A 21417-nucleotide genomic window follows, 5' to 3' on the forward strand; every position below is an offset into this window, starting at 1 on the left:
TAGATAAGAACCATAGATACTTATTCACTCATATCCACTTTCACGCAAATATGTGCGATATGAGGTATCAGCTTTAGGTCACTTCAACAGTATTCTTTTGGAATGTGTTTCTTTTGTCTTTTGTGTCAAGGAGGTCTTTTTGCAGTTAGGCATGCATGTTTCATGTCTCAATTGTAGGATATCAGCTTTAGGTCACTTCAACAGTATTCTTTGGGAATGTGTTTCTTTTGTCTTTTGTGTCAAGGAGGTCTTTTTGCAGTTAGGCATGCAATGTTTCATGTCTCAATTGTAGGAACAAGATCAACAAAGAGAGATGATTACTCAAACTTGTGAAACATGTTTTGTGCACCTAAATTCTCACTATTACTCTCACCCTTAGATCCGATTCATGCTCTTAGTCACTAAGGCCCAAACAAAATTTTGGGATTTTAGAAATCGGTTATCATAATCTGATTCTAACATTTCAATATATAAATCTTCTAATGATCATAATCTCACAATCCCAAATATCCAATCAAGATTTATGATTTTAAAAAATTTTGTCCTTGATAACCCTATTGACATAATGTTATGTTTTTGGATGGCACATATTTGATGTCATTAGGATCCACTCCAAGATTCAAATTATCAGTATTGATTTGAGTTTTATGACGTGGATCCTCACTTTAAGATTTGTTGGGTAACAAACTTGATAAAGTAAGGTTCCCTTGTAATTGTCTTGTCTAAACTCCAACTCTAAGGGAGTTTTTGCAATAAAAATGCAACCGTTAGCAAAGTTTGGATTTGGTAATCAATTGGTGAGGTTCATTCTGTTAATCCAAAAAAAGTTTCATAACAAAAATTGAAAATTTTCGGAGATTATACAAAATATTTTATTGAATTTCTTATCAAAACCTATCATCTTCAACCTCTCTCCAAATCCTATATTCTTCTTGATGTTTGAATATTGAAAAAAACTAAAATTTTGGAAGTGTAGTGTAAAAATGTTACCATATTCTATGATTGATTGAGGGATTGTCAATTAATTCATCAATTTGTTGAATTAATGGACTAACACCTAATTCGGAGAATTTTACGAATTTTTTGAAAAATTTGGAGAATTGTGTGACTATTATGAAAAAACCCTAATGGGAAGATCCCAACCATCGAAATCATCAAGACATCAATAGGATGAGTGGTCAAATCATATTGGCTAAATACATCAATATCGTTCATGATTAAAAAGATCAAGTTGTTTTTAACACTGTCTAGATTACCATGTTCATCGAGATTGTGCATTATTAATCAAACCATTAAGAATTAGGGTTGTCAATGGATTAATCAAAATTTGATCAGTTCCAATTTGATAACTTTGGATTTGGATTCCCGATCCAATAACTTTAGTTGTAGTTTGATTTTTGGTGATATGATCTCCTCACCGTAGAGATTATCCTCACCAAAAATCAGCCTATTCCAAAACCTCTAACCCATGTTTTGAAAAATATTTTATCAAAATGTTTGTTGCTGAACATTTCCCCATAAATAAGGATTTTTTAACATTGTCCTTATGACATATTCCCCCATACTCTCCTGACATGGCATGTGTTAGAATCATATATTTTTTCATCAAGGTACACAATTGCATATATTTATGGGCTGTGCAGTTGTATATCAAAATGAAAAAAATCTAACATATGCCATGTCAAGAGAGTATGTCAAAAAAGGAAAGTAAGAAAAACACGGCTCTTATATAAATCATACAAAATAATAAAAAAAATTCATTCCAACATTTATCATGAACAAAATCAATATACGTGCCATTAATTAAAGGACCGAAAGCAAAAGGGTTTTTTTATCAGGTGCCTAAAGGGCACATGATAAAAGTGCAATAAATACACTTGGAGTATTAAATTATATAACAAAAAGTCCTTTAACCTGACCCAAAGTACAGATATACAAAATATCAAAAAAAAAAAAAAAAATACAAATTCATGAGTAATCATGGAAGACATATTTTTCGTGGACAACATGGCATAATAAGATCATCAACATCTCATGACGTAAGGATGCAGATGTTGCAAGGACGGTGGTGTGAATTCTTTCATTTTCTAGCACTTTGTCAACAAAAATTGGTCCCACTACATTGTCAGATTCTCAATCGCAATGTGAGTGATTGCGACACATCACAATACCTAAAATGCTAATTGAAATCGATGGTGGTAATTGCAACATTTGGTGGTTATCTATCTAGCTTTAAAAAAAGGCCTGATTTGGAGGGTATGGACATTTTTAATATCAACTACACATGTCAGGAATATTCGTCCTTTATTTATGGGCCATTGAGGGGAACTATGTACACACCTTCGTAGACGATGCTACTTAAGTACTTATTACTTATTACCTATGGGGTACTATCTTTTTTTAGAGTTGCTACTTTCACCTCGGCATTTACCTGTTACATCTCAATTAAAAGTAAAGAAAATAGGATTTTGTTAATGTTAAAGTGCAATATATACACGTTAGAAATTGGAATATGAGGGTAGTTTGATAAGAAATAATTTTTTAAAAATCAATTTTTTTCTTCTTTTTTTTTTATACAAAACCCAATTTTCAAAGTGTATTTATTACACTTTAACATATACCCAAATGTTAACAAGATCGAATAATATAAGTGAATAGTTGATAATAAATAAAAGTAGGGTTGCCAATAGAATCTCTCCTTTTGATTTTTTTTTTTTTTTTGTTGTTGATAGATTCCTGTTTTTTGGGGTAATCTTAGTCGTAAACTTCTGAAATTGTTTGAAGTTGAACTGAGTCTTTTGTACTCTTGATATTATAATTTGAACAAAATCGTTGTAATTTTTGTAAAATGTATTTTAATCATTAATTACGAGGGTGATAAATAATTCAAGAAATTAGTGTGTAATGAGTAAAAGTTGGAGTGCTAATAGTAGATCATACTTTCCTTTCCATCATTAAAAGGGAAATTGGGACCACCAGATTGTTTGATTTCTAAACGCAAGGTCCAGTTCCTAACCGACAGCTCACGTGACCAAAATGAGCAGAAATTGACGTTGGTGTTGTGAAGTGAATTCAAAGTTGTGCGATGCACGTGCCATTCGGTCCCTGGGTCCCACTACGACAAAAACCTGGTTGGGATTCCGTACGAATATCTAATTTATACCGCCACACCAGAAGATCATTTATTTGTCCTTCGTTTCGAGGTACTGAGATGGTAAAAAGTTAACCATGCACCATCGCCGGACGCACCATCGCACAACATCATAAAATATAATTGGGTCTCATCAGACCCGAATCTAGTATTTCCATGTCCTTCTTTCTACCCCTTTTTAAGGATTTAAAACTCGTTGAGTTAATCCAAACTCGTCCTAATTAACCAACTCGCTCAATTGATTTAAAATCGGAATAACTAAAATTCCCTTTTTCCTTCAAAATGTTTGTTTTCTTAATAAGGGGAAGCTAATTCCCAAGCCACATTTCACTACGTCAAACACTTTTGGTCCAACGTTGTTAGACCCTAAAAGGACCTCAAAGAATGGGTTGTTTAAGTTAAAGGTAACGGATTTGAGATGAATCCACCACCATGGGATGGAAGTTGAAAGGCAAAGAAATGAAATAAAAAAGAAAAATGGTGAGAAAAAAAGTGCTTCCTTTTTAACATCTTTTCTTATTGGTTTCTTTCCCAATATCTATGAGTCGTGGTAATCCGATCCCCCATCTGATATATGCCCCCATCACAAAATTACAAACCATTTACCTCAGGATACATAAGAAAAAGATTTATACTTTTATGTATCACGAGGCAAATGATCTACTATTCTGTGATGGGGTGTTAGAAAATCATTATTATTATTATTATTATTACTATATATATATATATATATATATATATATATATATATATAATAAAATATAATTGCATTGATACAGTTGTAAGACATAAATTTTTATGTGGGAACCACTTATTATTTTTTTTTCTATTTACTCATTCAATTTTATTTTCACTCCTCTAATTTTATTATATTTCCTCTTTTAATTTATTTTATTATTATTATTTTTTCATTTTTTACCTCTTTAACCTCAATATTCTTTAATAATACTTTTCTATTTTTTTTTTTTTTTTTTTCACTTTTATACTCTTAGTCCTCCCATCAAATTATAGTTTTGTGGGATCTACTTTATTTATTTTATATTTCACCCATATAACTTTACTATATTTTCTATTTTACTTATTTCACCCACTTTATTATTTTTAATCTTTTAACTCTTTAACCTTAAAAATTTTCAATAATATCCCAAACCCAATTAGGTTTAATCCAAATTCACTAATTTTATGTTATTTTCATAAATTTTGTTAAAATTACCCTCACCTACTCCAACTTTATTTTTTTTCACTCTCTTAACCAGAGAGAGGATACAGCACGGGTGAACTTTAGCGTACATTTGAAGAATGAGAGCATTATTGAACATTTGAATATCCGATTACTTATTTTGTCAGCTTTTAATCGTCCTTATCTCCTCAACTTCTCATCGTGAAGAATTATGTGTCAATTTATTATAATAAGCCCTTACTTACCCACTAAGCTAGTTGTCCCCTATGCATGATCCATAGTGCAGGTGGACCCTACACATTGATCCAATGTATAATGCACATTACTAAGAAATATATTATCTGATATGCATTAATCATTTTTTCATATTATAACTCATTAAACAAATATATTATTTTTTAGGTGATTGGTAAGAATGTTCTTTAGGGAGAGCAGGAGAGGATTCTCTATGGCACTCTTTTTCCTGTAACTCTTTGTAACACTTTTTCTAGCAGGACCACGTTGAAATAAATAACTCAATCTTTTAGATTTCATGGCCTACATTAAAGAGATTCTTTAAATGTATCATTTATGGGTTCCTATCGAATTCATAAGTATAAGAAGCCCCATCAAATAAATATATTTTTTTTTCCTTTCAACCATATTTTGATTACTAATCCAATATATAAAGAGCACTACTACAAGTAATTCCACACTTACGATCATGAAATGTCAATTACTTCAGAATCCTGTGAATCATGTGAAAGTAAGGTATTTCAAATTCATTGGTCAAAGAGTTTAATGAAATATTCTTCATAGGAAAAATGTGATTTTTTTGGGAGATAAACATGTGTTTACTAACTCTTGATTTTATAATAGAGATCTCTAGGGTTGTAAAATAAAAAGGTTTTCTTCTTTTTAAATTTTTGGGAGAAAGAGTGAGAGAGTGTACAAGAGTTTCAGGACTTTTTGAGATTAAAATTTTGATTTATTTTATTTTATTTTATTTTTGCTATTTCATTGTTGTAATTTAATAATTTAGAGTTTAGCCCTTTTGTTTATTTATTTATTTTTTTTTATATTATTAAAAGGTGGTTGTATATAGAAAACGACATAAAATCATAGGCAATGCGAAGCTAACATGTGTCCCATTATTCCATGTGATGGTGGGGCCCAAAAGTTATGATGTTATGTCTTCGAAAGACCAAAATTTTTTATAGGTGAGAAATAACACTAGATTCTTGCAATCATAGTGTTTTTGTTACTTTTATTGAAAGAAGCTTCCAGATTGTTTCGATCAATCAAAGTCAGACTTCGTTTCATCGCCAATTAACAAATATAATATGATGTGCTAGATTGGTAAGCATCACATCGTCGGTCCAATTAACGACCAACGTAATTAACCTAAATATTAATCGTCCCATAATCATGGTAATAACAATCTTAAAGATAATTTATCAATATCAAATGGTCAAAATCAAGATCATCAACTATAGGAAGATGATAAGGTAAATAAAAATATATATATACATATTTAAAACAAAGAGAACTGTTATTGCCACACCAACTTTTACTAATGCCACATAGTGTGGCAATAGTAACTCTCAAAATAAAATAAATTAATTATAAATGTAAGATGGTCCAATTGAATTGAATCAAGGTCCGATTAATTTTATAAATTTTCAATTTAATCAATTTGATTTTTCAAATATTAATAAAAGGAGGGATAGAATGCCAAGCTGACGTGTTCAATTAATCTAAGTGAAAATTCTATGAAATTAAAAAACATCCTACACATTGGAGTAAAATTGCAGACACCCCATCTGGGATTTATCCCAGATATTACTTAATGTGTGTAAAGGTAAGAAGAAGTATTACTCGTTCATTGAGGATTAGTCGAGTGCTTTAAGAAATTTGGATTTTCGGTGCAAAAAACAAATGCAGGATTTAAATTTTTCAATACTTTTTTCTTTTTATATGGTAAAGGAGGACTTTTCACTACTCACGGACTTTATCACCTCGTCAATCATTTAAAACACGAAAATCATTCTAACAATTTATATATTTTTTGACCATTTTAATTGGATCCCAAGATGGTTGACTAAGACTGGGTTGTTGCACATGTTTAGGTCTAAAAAAAAAAAAAATTAGAATAATCATATTTTCATTATTCCTTAAGTTTTATAAGTTACGAATAAAATTATATATATATATTATTTTGGTGGGATGCATCGTATAAATTTCACATCCATTAAGAAATGTTACGTGTCATCAAATGACAAGACCTGACATAAAAAAATTAAAAAAATAATTATACGATACATGTGATCTAAGCCAACCATAACATTTATTTCCTTTTATTTTTATTGTTAGATAAGTCAATCAAATAAATAATAAATAAATTTTGAAGGCTGGGATACCGACACACCTCATTTGCAATTACTTATTAGTTATAGTTATTATAATCCACCTCTCTCTTGGCCCAATCAAAATTTGATACATGTTTTCATGCTTTATAATATGTAGTGGATTTTCGTAAATAGTTGAGATACCTTATAAATTTATAATGTCTTATTATAATCTCCCTCTCCCTTCAATGTTCAATCCAATTAAAATTTAATATATATATTTGATAACGGGGTGTCCAGACTTATGTCTGACTAGGGGGACCAAATGAGCCATAGTCAGGACCAAGGCATATAGCCCCCCCCGGCCCATGGAACGCTCGCACATCACATGCACTATGTAAGTGGGGGAGCTCCCTCGTTGGTGGTCCTGGGAAAATATTGCTCATACTGGGTATCAAACACACAAGATATTATAATATAGTTGATTTTAGTAAATATTTGAGATAATATCTATCAAATTTTTTTTTTATTTTGAGACACCTCTTCCGTCTCCAAAATGAGATAGAAAATAATAAAACGACCAAAATACTACTCTTATTTTCAATCATGATTTCAAAACTTGTCTGAGATCGAAATGTTTCGCCTGAGTTGTCTCAGTATCAAACATGGAGGAGATGGGACGAATGGACAAGTCAATGTATTAGATGAGATTTAAAACCCCACGTTTATTTTCCTCATTGTTGAATGAGACGTCTCAAATGTATCCAAAAACTCACGTAAGACATCTCGGTCTTGTTCACAGACGAGACGAATTGTCAAAACGAGTTTTAGAACCATGTTTTCAACATCTTACAAAATATCCTTGATTTTTTTTCCTCACATTGGGTCTTGGACTTTTGGTGACAAGATCATCATATATCCTCTGCACGATTTAGCTAAGCACTTGATTTCATCTTTTAATCCATATAGGAGAAAATAAATAAGTTTTTTTACAATAAATGATTGTCCAAGTTAAAAATTATCAATTGAAAATAAGAGATTTTTAGAAAAAACAAATTGGGTGATAGTGTTTTTTTTTTTTTTTTTGGTACTTTGACTGTCATGTATTTTTTAGGGTGATTTAGAGTGAAATAGCCCCTCTTGACCTAGGTCTTCTTTTCTAAGATTAATATAAATGACTTAAATACCCTCAACTGCTTTCTCTAGCTGAAGAACCCTTGATTTTCTTCCACAACTAGTCATCCTCAACTTATTTTTTACTCTAATTTTCGACCATAAGATTCCATTTTCTTCAAACTTTAAAAATAATTTTCCCTAGAGGTTAATGAATTTTTAGTATAAACTCGTCTTCAATCTCAAGATTTAATCTCGATCAATCTTCAAATCTCAAGAACGGACTAGATTTTTGTAGAAGCGAGATGGAGCTTTGGATAGAAAAATCAAGGATTTTCGATAGATGGATCGAAGACAAGATTGAATAGATCAAAAATAAATTGCCCTAGATCTTAACAACTTGAAATCATCCCACCATTTTTCATATTTGTTCGAGACTGTTTGGGCGGGGCATTTAGTATAAAAGATAAAGATATAAAAGCAAGAAATGAAGAAATTGTCATACACTTCCATAGGTTTCAAGGCTCTATTGATGATAGATTATGCACAATTCAATTACAATGCGAAACAACTTAACATAAGTTGATCAAAATTTTAATTTTCTAGAATTTAAGAGGCTCATCTAAGTTCCTATATTTATTTTAAATAGTTTCCCAACATCCAACATGGTTCTAAGATCCTATATTTATAGGTTCCTATCTTCATTTGGGTCGATTGAACCGCTACAAATCAATGCAACCGCCCATCCAAAGATCCATGATCCAACAACTAGTTGTGTCACATTCCATTCGTAAAGTAGATCGTGGGATCCAAATTGTCATTCCTCGTCTTCGCCCCAATAATCACAAACAAACCAACCATTGATAAGTGACAAATAAAAAAATCTCTCAAAAGTCTTTGTGACAATGCAAAATGCACCCAAAAGCACTAGAGATGGATGACATTGCCATAGTTTAAGCACATTTCTAGGCCCTACATTTCAACATAAAAGGCTAAGAGATGAGTAATCCTACTTATAGATGGAACCCACCATCTTCCTTTAAAGATGAGGAACAAAAAATAAAAGGGTCCAAAGTTTTCTACTTTAATTTAGAACTCCCACTTAAATCATTCTCACTATCAAGTACCTCTTTAACTAAACTAATAATGTGGCCCATATAGATTTAAATAATAGTACATGGGCCACACCAGTCCAGATTCCAGAAAACCAAGTTTTATAATAATGGTTCTGTAAGTTAGGGGCCCAGATAATCAATCAAAGGGAAATGCTCAGCACCAAACATATTGGCAAAACATTTTTCAAAACATGGGTTAGAAGTTTTGGAATGGGCTGATTTTTGGTGAGGATGATCCTACGGTGAGGAGATCATCATCACCAAAAATCAGCCCATTCCAAAACTTCTAACCCCATCAAAAATGATTTACAAAAAATGTACGGTCCCTGATTTTTCAACTCGTAAACATGGGGCTAGAATGTTGGCCAAAATGTTTGGTACTGAACTGGACCCTAAATCAAAAATGTAAAGTGTTCTTATTAAAGTACATAGCTGTTCTCCCATTTAGGTCTGTTATGTAGAACCCATAAACTGTACAAGCCATTGGGCCATGCACATGGATATTAGCAAGCTTAGATGGCCTTTGGGCTAACTCACTACCAAATTGGCCCATGGACGATCAAAGTAAAATAAAAGATTGGACTGAATCCAAATAGCTTCTGTTCAAAGAATCAATCTTCAAGATCATCCTTGAACAATCAGATCCTTCTCTCTTCCTCCTTTTACTAGTTTTCTTTACTGTGTACTTGTCAAAGAATCTTCAATTTCACTTTTAGATTTATAACTTCTTCAGAGAATCAGTCGAAACTTGAAATTTTTTTTTTTTTTTTTGTCGATTAATGGGGGGGTTAGGCAGACCCCCAACCAGAAAAAACAAGATTAGAACCTTTCATAGGCATGCCCAGAAGCATCCTTAGATATAATATCTATCAATCTCTGAGGGAGGTCCCTATGCTCAAGAATAACGCTACCTGAAGAATGAAGGAGTGAAGCAAGAAAGTCGGCAGCTTTGTTGCATTCTCTGTAGCAGAAGGTGAATCCAATTTTTTGGAAGTGGTTCCCTTTCGTCTTAATGGCTTTAACTAGCCTTTCTTCTCTCCAAGGGATTGTTCTCTCCCCCTTAATGCATTCGATAGCCTCTTTAGAGTCGGTTCTGATCTCTAGCACTTTGATGTTTTCCTTTTCCGCCATTGTCATCCCCTTTAGGATTGCTTGAAACTCATGGTGTAAGACTGTCTCTCCTTGGTTTTGCTCCGCTAAAGCTAACACCATCTTGCCATCGTTGTCTCTAATAATAGCCCCTTCCCCTCCCCTGTCACCTTTTAGAGACCCATCGGTGTTAAGCACAAACCAGTGCTCCGGAGGCTTGGTCCATATGCATTTCAGAGGCACTCTAACCATATACTGAAGGCTTAGGTTCCATGAGTCCATGAATGCTCTATTAGCAGGGTTGTCTTCCACAAAGGCTTCGATGCTTTGAATTCTCATTTGAACATCTCTGACTATCATAGTCTCTACAAGCTCAGAGGGGTTGTAGCTGTTTTGGAAGATCCTCCTACATCGCTCAGCCCACACATGGTGTATGAAGGCATTGAATGCCAATTTTTTAGTGACCGCATGAAAAGTTTTACCTTTGAAATTGTTGCATGCCCACTCGACCTCTTCTCTCCAATTTCTATTTGATTGGGGTATGTTAGATCTTCTTAGCATTCTTTGCCACAAGTCGTGAGAGAAATTACATCCCAAAAATAAGTGATCCTCTGATTCAGGATGGTTTCTACAGAAGCAGCAGCACGAGTTCTGAATGACCCCTCTAGCCTTGAGCATGTCTTGAGTTTTCAAACCCTTGCTTAGGCAAAGCCATGTGGTGGCGCTATGCCGTTTGATGTTGTTAGGGAACCATACCAAGGTGTGCCATCTAACTTGAGGTATGGTCTCTTTAAGAGCTTTGTATGCAGATTTCATAGAATAAATACCTTTAGGATCAACTGTCCAGATGACTCTGTCTGACTCCGAGCAGTTGAGATTCATAACTTTGATCTGATCCCATATCCCTCCTAATGAGGTAGCTAGGTGGGCTGGAAGGTGCCACTCGCCTCCTCTAACAACCAAAATGCTGACCCTGGCTTCACTGTGAAGTCTGGTGTCATAGGAGTTCCCTTGTTGTATTACTCCCTCAGTAGTCCAATGGGCGATTAACATTTACTATCTCGATTGGTAGGATGAGTACCCAATGATCTGAGTCATTAATGAATTTATAAATCATATTGTTGATCTAAATCTACATTAATTAATTTTTCAATTACAAAATACATTTACACTACATTAACATAAACACAACGCTAATTTTAGAGAAGATTAATTATCACTTATAACTCATCCACAAAGACATATGCCGCTCTTTGAGAAAACTTAACCTTATTAACATTCATACCAAATAATTTGGATTAATAATCCAAACTGTCACAAAACTGAAACCTGGATTCTCTTCTCAAGTCTCCCAAACCACTATTCAAAATTTATCTCATTTTTCGATTTAAAGTTGTACTTAACCAGTCTTGAACTTGACCCGAGCCGAACCATTCTTTTCAAACACCTTAACATCAAAAAATTAAATCCACCCCAAAATATGGGACAAAACATTAACGATGACCACCAAGAAATTGAGAAACATTTTCATAGAATGAGCATATACTTGAGACGACAATGTTGAAATAAATGGAAAAGATTAAGAAATATAATCAATGTATTAACTGCATCATATAAATACACTACAATTGTAAAGGTGAAAAAAAACCCTGATCAAGATGACCTTCTTGGTGCCCACTGTATTATAGAGTAAGGCTCAGTGCACACAAAGATATGAACCAAACCTTTGATATAATAGTTACAAAATGTTATCTTATACAACGCACTTGAAGAGAATAACAGAAACTATATCAATTTGAACGGGCGAAAACATGATCGGAAGAATGAATTTTCCAAGTGAATGAGACCGTCAAGACACTCAAAACACTGTTTTTGTAACTCTATGCAGACAATTGTTTCGGATCTTTGACTTTGATCTTATAATGCAAACTCGACCCATCGGGAATTCCCAATGGTGGGTCCTCACACGAACAGTTACTAACCATATAAAGCTCCCATTCCTTGATCCCACACTTCTCCAATGCAGAAACTAATCTTGAGCCTTCACTCTCATCTGGGTACTCCCCATTCGGACTAACAAGAACAGCCCCCGTATAAGATTGCCCCGCAACCCGAGCAGCTCCACTATAGTGGAACAAACCCCAACTAAGATCATCAGAAACATCCACGATTGTCCAAAACTCCTTCGACACAACTCCATTATCCAAGACAGTAAAATAAAAAGTCCCAGGAATTTTGTCTCTCTTAACCCGATATCGTCGTCTCCTCCATACCATCTTACCCTCTAGAGTCCTAACTTGAAAAACCGGCTCATACCAAAATGACCCTCGTGCCTTTCCCCTATAAAACAGCTGGTATTGACATGGGAATTGATCGTAAGCCGGGTTTTGCCCTGCCACGACACGCCAACTCCAATCCAAACTACCCAACCAACCCACAAAGAGATCTTCCGCAGTATCATGACACAAGTCCTCTCCTCGAAACTTAACCATTGGAGGCACATAAGGTTTGCGGGGAATCTTTGCATCCAATTCGAGACAGTTGTTTTTCTGTAATACACACAGAGAAAACGCTTCTAGATTTGGACTCTCGTATGAAGTGATGCATCTATAGTTACAAACTTGGTCTGTCGGACTACAGCGGTTCAAGCATTCCAGAGCTTTCCTACAATTGGGATCCAAAAGACAGTTAAGTATCTGCGGTCCACAGTTTCTCACCATGCAATTAAGTGTCGAGAAACCCTTCGATCTCAAGTTTTTAAGGATTGGAACGGGCCGTATGTAAGCATTGATGACGACTAACACACAGAACCTTATATCATCAGAATTATGACGGTCCCATGCATCGGACAAAGTTTGAACTACTTCGTTGGATTCATTTATGTTCTTTGGTTGAACAATCTTGGCTACTTTGCTAAATATGTTTCCCTCGGTTTCAGTATGTATGAATAATCCTCCTAGTTTGTTTGTTAGAGCGGGGGAGGAATCAAAGCAGATGATGTTTGGTATGTTTTTGCTTTTTGTTTCGACCCAATTGACTGACTCTTGATTTGTAACCGCAACGATTAACAAGATATCTGCATGGGATAGTTCCCATTGGAGATTTTCCATGCTTGCATCATCAGATTGAAGGAGACCATCACTGAATACACGCATTTCAAATCCTTCATCAACCCACTTGAGCTTCTTTGCCTGCATGTATATACATTGTGTCAAAGAAGCAGGAGTTAGACGTGCCACTATCCAACATGTCACAAATATATAAATGACTTATGATGGATACAAAGGGGCACTCAACATAAAGCTTCTTTGCCTGCATGTATATGCATTGTGTCAAAGAAGCAGGAGTTAGACATGCCATTGTCCAACATGTCGCGAATATATACAATGACAGAGATGGATACACAGGGGCACTCAATTGGGCTTAAACCTGTAGCTCAGTTGGTTTGACACATTGCGAAGCAACTTTGAGGTCATGGGTACTAAAGCTTGGGTTGGGCTTCTGTGTGTGTGTGTGTATGTGTTGATTTTTAAGAATTTAAGGCACTTTGAAACAATAAATTGTGGGGCATTATAATTGATAATGATGGTCTTTAGGGCGTTTGGCAACAACATGCATAATCAATTCTTTGATAATGATTAACCAAAAAAATCAATTATTTCATTCAAAAATAAGAAAAACCTATTTGCATAAATGATAAATAGAAATTTCTTCCTTTCTCTCCCCATCTCTCTCCCACCAATTTTCATCTTGATACCTAGGACTATCAATGGATAAGATATTTAATAATTTAGGTTTTAAGGTTGAGGATTTGGAATTCAATAAGGATCCAATTTGCTATATTATCGTACAATTCTAGATCATCAACTATATTCAACAATATGTGGGAATGTATACCTTGCTTCACCTTACTTGTTATTTGAACTAAAAGAACACAATAAACCTTTGGTAAAAGTTATGTCTTGCTTCGAGTGGGGATTGCATTTCTCTCCTGCATGTTCATGGAGTTGTGAAAATCCAAACATCTCAGAGATAGATATAAAGGTAGAAATTTATTAATTATATTATATAGTTGATTTAAATATACAATGTACATCTATATTTCATGAATATATTGTTTATCATGTCAAAATCGATCCAATACAAACCTAATTAAAGAAGTCATCGGATTGGGTTTGGATCAATCCAATTGTTATCTTTTTAGTGAAAGATAGGTTTTGAATATTTTTCAATTATAACATGTATAAATATGAGTTTTATAAATATGGAAAAATATTCATTCAATATTCCAAAAAGAAGAATGATCAATAGTAGCTGAAAATTAGAGATGAAGAACAAGAAAAAAAGAAGAGTACAAAATGTCGTTGCTGGTACAACATAACAACAATTAGGGTTGTCAATAATCGGGTCCAGTCTGGGCTTGGCCGAGCCCTAACTGATCCCTAAAGAGGCGGGTTGTACCTTTAGATCAACCCTATACCCGAAGTGGACCTAAGTTGACTAAGCCCTAACCCAGCCCTAATGGGTTAGGGCCAATACAAATGAAAAAAATGTAAAATTAAATATTTTTAATGGTAAAATATGTACTTTCCAAATAATTCTTTTTTTATTTTATTTTATTTTATGTAAAGACTATTAAGAATAAAATACATTTATTTTATTCAATTTTAAGTGAGGTGCGCCCTTGCTACGCTATGTACCTTGAATGAGGCGCAATCACGGCATGCGCCTGGGTATGCCTCACTTAAACTGCCCCACCTTGAGGTGCACCAAGGTGCTTGCCTTGACTGCACTGCTTGAATTCTATATATGCACAAGCGAACCAAGCAAGCTTGCAAACTGATCTAGGAAACCAAAGTGAACCAAGAAACGAATTATCTCTACCTACCCCTACGAATTGGGTTCATTCTAGAGAGAAGAACCACTAACCTTGAATCTGACGAACCAGGTAACATAGGTCTCCACCCCTTTCTTTTCTTCCTCAAACTCCCACCCATCCACGTAAAAGTGCTGGCAAGAAAGAGGTCGGCTGTAGGAATGTAAATCTAACCCACTAACCTGACCTGGCCCAACCTAAAATACAAGGTTTGGAGCATTGAACTTGAGCCCTCCAAAGATAGGGTTGGGTTCAAAATTTTCTAACCTATTAAATACGGGTTAGGCTAGGGCCTAACAATGCCCAACCTGACCCACTACTATATATATGGGTCCCGTTCAGCAACAAACGTTTTGGCAAAACATTTTTCAAAACATGGGTTAGAGGTTTTGGAATGGGCTGATTTTTGGTGAGTATGATCTCTACGGTGAGGAGATCATCATCACCAAAAATCAGCCCATTCCAAAACTTCTAGCACCAGTTTACAAGTCGAAAAATCGTGGACCGTCCATTTTTTGTAAACCATTTTTGATGGGGTTAGAAGTTTTGGAATGTGCTGATTTTTGGTGATGATGATCTCCTCACCGTAGAGATCATCCTCACCAAAAATCAGCCCATTCCAAAACCTCCAACGCATGTTTTGAAAAATGTTTTGCCAAAATGTTTGTTGATGAACATTTCCCTATATATATATGGGTGGCGTTGGGAGGCCCTAAAGAGAGCCAAACATTGTGCCAAACATTTTTCAAAACATGGGTTAGAAGTTTCGGAATTGGCTGATTTTTTATGAGGATGATCTCTGTGACGAGGAGATCATCCTCACCAAAAATCAGCCATTCCAAGACTTTTAACCCCATCAAAAGTGATTTACAAAAATTGGACGGTCCACCATTGTTCAAATTGTAAACTAAGATTAGAAGTTTCGAAATGAGCTATATGATTTTGTAACATAAAGATAAATAAAGTGATATGTTCCTATATACATGGAGAAGGGAGTAACTTTGATAAAATGCATCAAATGTATGGTATCACTTCTTAGAACTAGTCATTTAGTTGTGGAAGTGAGGGGATCTTACTTGTGTTAAGTTAGGAGAAGTCATGTGTATTTAATTTGCTTTTGAGTTTAATGGATTACGTCGTAATGTTTTGTTTTTAGCAAATTAAATTCTAGAAATTTAATCAACCTTGAAAAAAAAAAATTTGTCACCAAACACACCCTAAACTTTTTTTGCTTTTTATAAAATGAGACATCGTAACTGTATTATCTATTAATCCAGTTTATCATAGAAATATTGAATCGGTTGACTCGTTTATAAGGGTTTGTTGGCCCGAGACGAAACGATTGACCGAGTCGACTAAGTGGATGGATTTGAAAATAATAACTTACAGTGTGAAGTAGAACCTCTTCCCATGGTGCGCATTTTAGCGGACTGATGCTACCTTCTCCAACTAAGGCAACGATTCTCACGTCAGGAACTGTTACCACTTTAGTACTACTCTCTTTCGTTTCCAAAACAGCCGAAATCTTGTGTCCGCCACCGAAACGTAGTTTCCGATACAAGTGCAAAGAGCGGGGAAAACAAACGGTTTTGTTGTGGCAGGAGAGCCAAGAACAAGCGGATTTTAATAAGGGAATTTGGCGGTTTTGGAGATAAGTGGTTTTGGGAAGAGCGGTTTTGGTGGGCATGGCTGTTGGCTTGAATGTTGTCAAGAGATAAGGCACGGATGAATTATAAAGGTCAGACCTGGAGAAAATCGGTTGATTTTAATAAATGTCTAATATATAAGATAAGGGTATTTTCGTAAAATTGAGCTTTTCTACTCTTCTAGTTATCTCTGGAAACAATTGACTAATTAATATACGAAGGAAAATGCTGGAATGACTCGGGTATTTACTGCGATTCTCACAAGTCTGACGTGGGATGTGTAAATAATCATAGATGTATTTCCTCGCGATACGAGTAAAAATTATTTACGATGATGTATGCATCTCTATGTCAGAATTGTAAGAATCACAGTAAAGATTTGTCAGCCCAGCACGGCTCATATACAAATAGGTATTATTTGATGCTTGGCAAAAGAAAAAGTATTAATTAAGCATTCTCCTTCTTTTTAAAAGTGCCAAGAGTCGCTCTTGATAAGGGGGTGAAAGCGTAAAATAAAATAAAAAGAAAAATATAAAATGATTATAAGAGTTAAGGGTAAAGAAATAAAATGGATTTCACAAAATTATATTTTTGATGATTTAAAAGAGTAAAAATGATAAAAATAAAAATAAAAAAATATATAATAAAATTAAAAGAGGTAAAAGACAAAAAATAATAAAATAGATTTAAAGAAAAAAATCTAGTAAATTTAGATGAAGAAAAAAAAAAACGAATCCCACAAAATTATAATTTGTTAAATTAAATAAGAGATATAATAAAATTAGAAAGAGTAAAGAAGAAAGACAAAAAAATTGAGGTGTAGGTTCGATGAGACATTTGTTCAACCACAAAATATAATGAGGGTATTTTGATAAAAAATAATTTTTAAGAGTATTTTTTTTATACAAAATTCAATTTCCAAAATGTATTTATTGCATTTTAAGGGGTCACGTTAACAAGACCCACGTTTTATTATATAGATAGATGTACTATTTATAATTGTTCAATTTTTTAAAATTGTATTATAGATTTCTTTTTTTCTTTACTTAGAGCTGAACGTTGGTTGTTAAAAAACATCTTATGAATAATTTGAATATAGTAAAGATGAAGATGTCAAGATGGATTAGTCGAAAGACTTTCATATTCATAAAATAACTATAAATTTATTTTTAGAGAAATTCGCTTTAAAGAAATCAATGATACAATTGTTATAATTGACAATAAATAACATTAAAAATTTATAATATTTTTTATCACGTTTATTTCTATATGTATTGATGACCTTGACTCGATACTTGTATTAAACTTTTTTCTCCATAAATTAACATTCGATAAGTAAAAAGTAGCTTTGTTGGTAAATTTGTTGTGTGTTGATACGTTAGACTTAAATTTAATTCTAATTAGAATTGAGTAATACATTTCATGTTTGGGCCAAAATCCCTTTGACTGGTGAAGAACGATTCAAGGAAAAAAAACACATAATCCCTATCATTTTAATACAAAATCCAATGGTTGAGGTTAATCTTTAGAACAAATATAGTTGAGATATGTGTTATCAAAATATGCATAAATTTCAACCATTGAATTTCGTGTTTAAATGATTGAGATCATGAATGTTTCTCGTGAGGCAAATTAAAGTGACAAAATAACACGTGATACATCACTTAACATGTAGAAAATCATAGAAGCTTTTCTAGAGATACAAGTGTAATACACTCAAGGAAAATGCTACTTTGAATCACTCTAGCAACGTAAATCTTTTTGCCCAAACCATTGTCTTACAGATTTCAGAGGTCTCTTTATTGTGTAACACAAGAAGCTAATTTCGTAAGATGAAAATGCATTAAATACACTTGGACTCATGTGATTGGTCGATCCTCAATTCAGTAAGATTTGTGAGAAAAAAAACTTAGTGAATTAAAAAAAAAAAATTCCCCTAGTAAGGCTATTATGACTTTCGAGTATTCAATTGGGAGGTTGATCTGTCCGTACATCTAATTTATCGGCCCATCCAAACGAAGGTGATCTACATCAGCGGCTCTTATCATTTAATCACGAAATTTCACGACACGTCTAGTAAATGATATATATTTGGCGCAAAAATTTAAAAAATAAAAATTGAAAAATGGGCCCATTCGCATTTGCGTCTCTTTCGTTTCTTCCCTAACTCAGAAAAAAACCTAAGAAAAAAAAAACCTCGAAGAAACCCTAAAAACCCAGAAAAATGTCGACGATCTTCATCGCTGTTCAATGTTGCGAATGCTCTACTATGCAGGCAAATCTCTCTCTCTCTCTCTCTCTCTCTCTCACACACACACACACACACACATTCTGATCTTCTCGACATTAATGATGATTCAGGTGAAGCAGCAGAAGAAGAGCAGCAACAAATGGAATTGCGTGGTCTGTAACCAGAAGCAATCCGTAAGGAAAGTCTTCGCTCAAGGATTTCAAGCCAAAGAAATTCGCAAATTCGTTCAGAGTTTCAACATGTCCAGGAAATTATCTGATGAAACCCTAATTTCTCAATCAGAAGAGATAGATGATCCTTCTCATAAGAGTAGTACCGACCATAGAAAGAGAAGAAGTGATTGGACTGAATATTTGGATGACCCAAAAGACGACGAGGATCACATAGGACAGGCTGAAAAAGAAGAAGAACAAAGAGGTTTGTAGATTTTCTTACAAAATTTCTGACGCGAATTATTGATTTTTTAATTTTTTTGCCATTAATGCTGCTAGGTTTTTTCAAATTTGTGAAATTTCAACTTGCGCATTTGGTAAATAACGCACTTTTCTTTTATATAGAAAGGAAGGATTAATAAGGTTTAAAAACTTGATTCGAGACCAAGATGACTCCGGTGATCCATCTTGGTTTTGGAGGTTATGGGCTATCTCAATGTGAATCGTCCATCACATGGACTTGTCCGAGTGAATGAAATCTCAGCTATGTCATTGCAGATTTTGATGTAAAATAATTAAACTTTTTTATTTTTATTTTTTTGATTATTTATTTGTTATCTATGAAAGAATAAAGTATTAGGACTCAGTATCTATATTATAATAGAAAAATTATAATTATTTAAAATACATATAGTAATTTTAAAATGATTTGACTTGTCTAAAATGAGATGACTCAGATGAGTAAACATGGTATCAATGAGAGGCCAAGATGAGACATGATATGTGTTCTGTGCACATGGTTTCAAAACTCATCTGAGACCGAGATGACTCCGTTCCAAGGTAAACTCGTCTAAGATCAAGACGACTTGTCTTCAAGGTAAACCATGGGTTTTCATGACACACCGCAACTGATATGGCAGGCCTTAGGGGTCCATGCATATCCAAAAGAGGGTAAAAAAGTAGAAGCTTTGATACCAAACATTTATTTATTTGTATTTTTTGAATTATTCAATACGAAAATTGGTTTGATTGTTATTTTAAGACCGATATCATAAAAGACCATGTAGCTTATGGATTAGGACTATAGCCCAATGGCAACTTTGGATGCTCAGGGCACCTTTTGGTCAACGTACACATAAAAAATTGTCTTGATTGATGATTTCCAACAGATTTTTCGAACCTTCAAAACTTTCCAATCCATGTTCCTGTGTCCCATAGTTGCTCTTTCCCTATTTCCTTTGTATTGGCCTATTGTGGTTGAGAGCCCACAAAGGTGTCGTTTTTCATTCAGACAGCCAATCGTCAACATGCTTGTGTTACGATGCTTTACCTATATATCTGCTCACTTTGCTTAGCTAACCTTGAATCTCCCAATCACATTCACATCCATTGTTCTATCTCTATTGTTATGTGAACTTCATCCCTGCTTCCAAAGCCAGTAATTTCTCTTTCACATGTGTAGAGTGGTGGGGCCAATGCCTTTACGTCACCCAAAATAATTCATATGTAAGTAACAAGATTGTGTAATATTTATAGTTACTTATATATCTTTATCCATTATTTTTGTCTGCAAAGATCACACAATACATGGAACAATATGGGTTTCATGTGGACAAAAGCATTATCCATATAGTCAACCAAGATCGATGGTCTAAATTTGCGACATCATATTCCTACGTTTCAAAATTACAAACCACAGAGAAGTGTGAAGGAGTATAGCTTCGTGAAAACTTTGGCATTTTAGATTTTACTTCAAGTGCATTAATATTATTCTAACATTTATTTTAAATTTTGCTGCACAGGCAGTGGTTTTGAGCCAGAGATTGTGACAGAGTTGCCGAAAGAGATGTTTAAGAAAGCCAAATTGAAGAATTACTCTGCTGGATTGTACATGCCCGAGGGAACCAAACCTTTCAAACCCACATTTTCAAAGAGAAAAACTACTAAACCGACCATCTCCCAAGGTAAAACAACTAGAAATTCCAAGTTTAGAGCTCTTTTATTTATTTTAAGACTATGGAGTCGGATTTTCACACATAATGAAATGTTTGCAGGGGAGCCAAGGAAATCGGAGTTGACAAAGACCCAAGGACCATCCAAATGGAATGATTACTTAACACAAGACGACAATGAAATGGCGTTTGGAGGAGTGGGGGGTTCGGATGATCTTTTAATCTCATGGAGTCAAGGCGTTTTGGAGACACGATTCAATGATCAAAGAGTAGAAGACAACATACATCCCCATTTTCATTGATGATTCTCTTGCATTATCCTTTTCTTGTCTTCAGCCATTAAGATGTATAAAAATGTAAAATTGTCATCGTATTGTAATCCAAAGATGAACTAAATGATGATTAGGACCCGTGCTTCAGACATCAAGTTGTTGAGATTTGGGTCATTGTTCTTTGTAAATATTTGTGGAATGCAATCTTTTGTGTTACAAATATTATCCAATAGAATCTATATACATGACAAGTTTATTTTTATGGTGATTTGTAGGTACTTGGTTAGCTATAA

At 34.1% G+C, this 21417-nt stretch overlaps 2 protein-coding genes across 4 annotated transcripts; one reads left to right on the top strand and one right to left on the bottom strand.

The window, feature by feature from the left end:
• Positions 1 to 11535: 11535 nt before the first annotated feature.
• On the bottom strand, positions 11536 to 16579 carry LOC147406719 (violaxanthin de-epoxidase-like protein). 3 transcript variants are annotated; one of them, XM_086434896.1, is made up of 3 exons: positions 16239 to 16579; positions 14905 to 14985; positions 11536 to 13166 (listed from the first exon to the last, which is right to left on the bottom strand). In XM_086434896.1, exons 1-3 carry the CDS (start codon positions 16536 to 16538, stop codon positions 11856 to 11858), a joined length of 1692 nt encoding a protein of 563 aa, XP_086291022.1. In that variant the 5' UTR covers positions 16539 to 16579; the 3' UTR covers positions 11536 to 11855. The 3 variants fall into 3 exon arrangements, with proteins under 3 accessions (XP_086291022.1, XP_086291021.1, XP_086291023.1); XM_086434895.1 differs by having other exon boundaries at positions 14905 to 15048; XM_086434897.1 differs by lacking the exon at positions 14905 to 14985 and having other exon boundaries at positions 16239 to 16578.
• Positions 16580 to 18631: 2052 nt separating this feature from the next.
• LOC147406720 (uncharacterized) lies at positions 18632 to 21386 on the top strand. Its single transcript, XM_086432794.1, has 4 exons — positions 18632 to 18772; positions 18859 to 19165; positions 20703 to 20864; positions 20955 to 21386. Exons 1-4 carry the CDS (start codon positions 18722 to 18724, stop codon positions 21152 to 21154), a joined length of 720 nt encoding a protein of 239 aa, XP_086288920.1. The 5' UTR covers positions 18632 to 18721; the 3' UTR covers positions 21155 to 21386.
• Positions 21387 to 21417: the final 31 nt, after the last annotated feature.

The sequence above is a fragment of the Akebia trifoliata genome, chromosome 3 (assembly GCF_017979445.1).
Source record: "Akebia trifoliata isolate Shusen 1 chromosome 3, ASM1797944v1, whole genome shotgun sequence".
NCBI lineage: Eukaryota > Viridiplantae > Streptophyta > Magnoliopsida > Ranunculales > Lardizabalaceae > Akebia > Akebia trifoliata.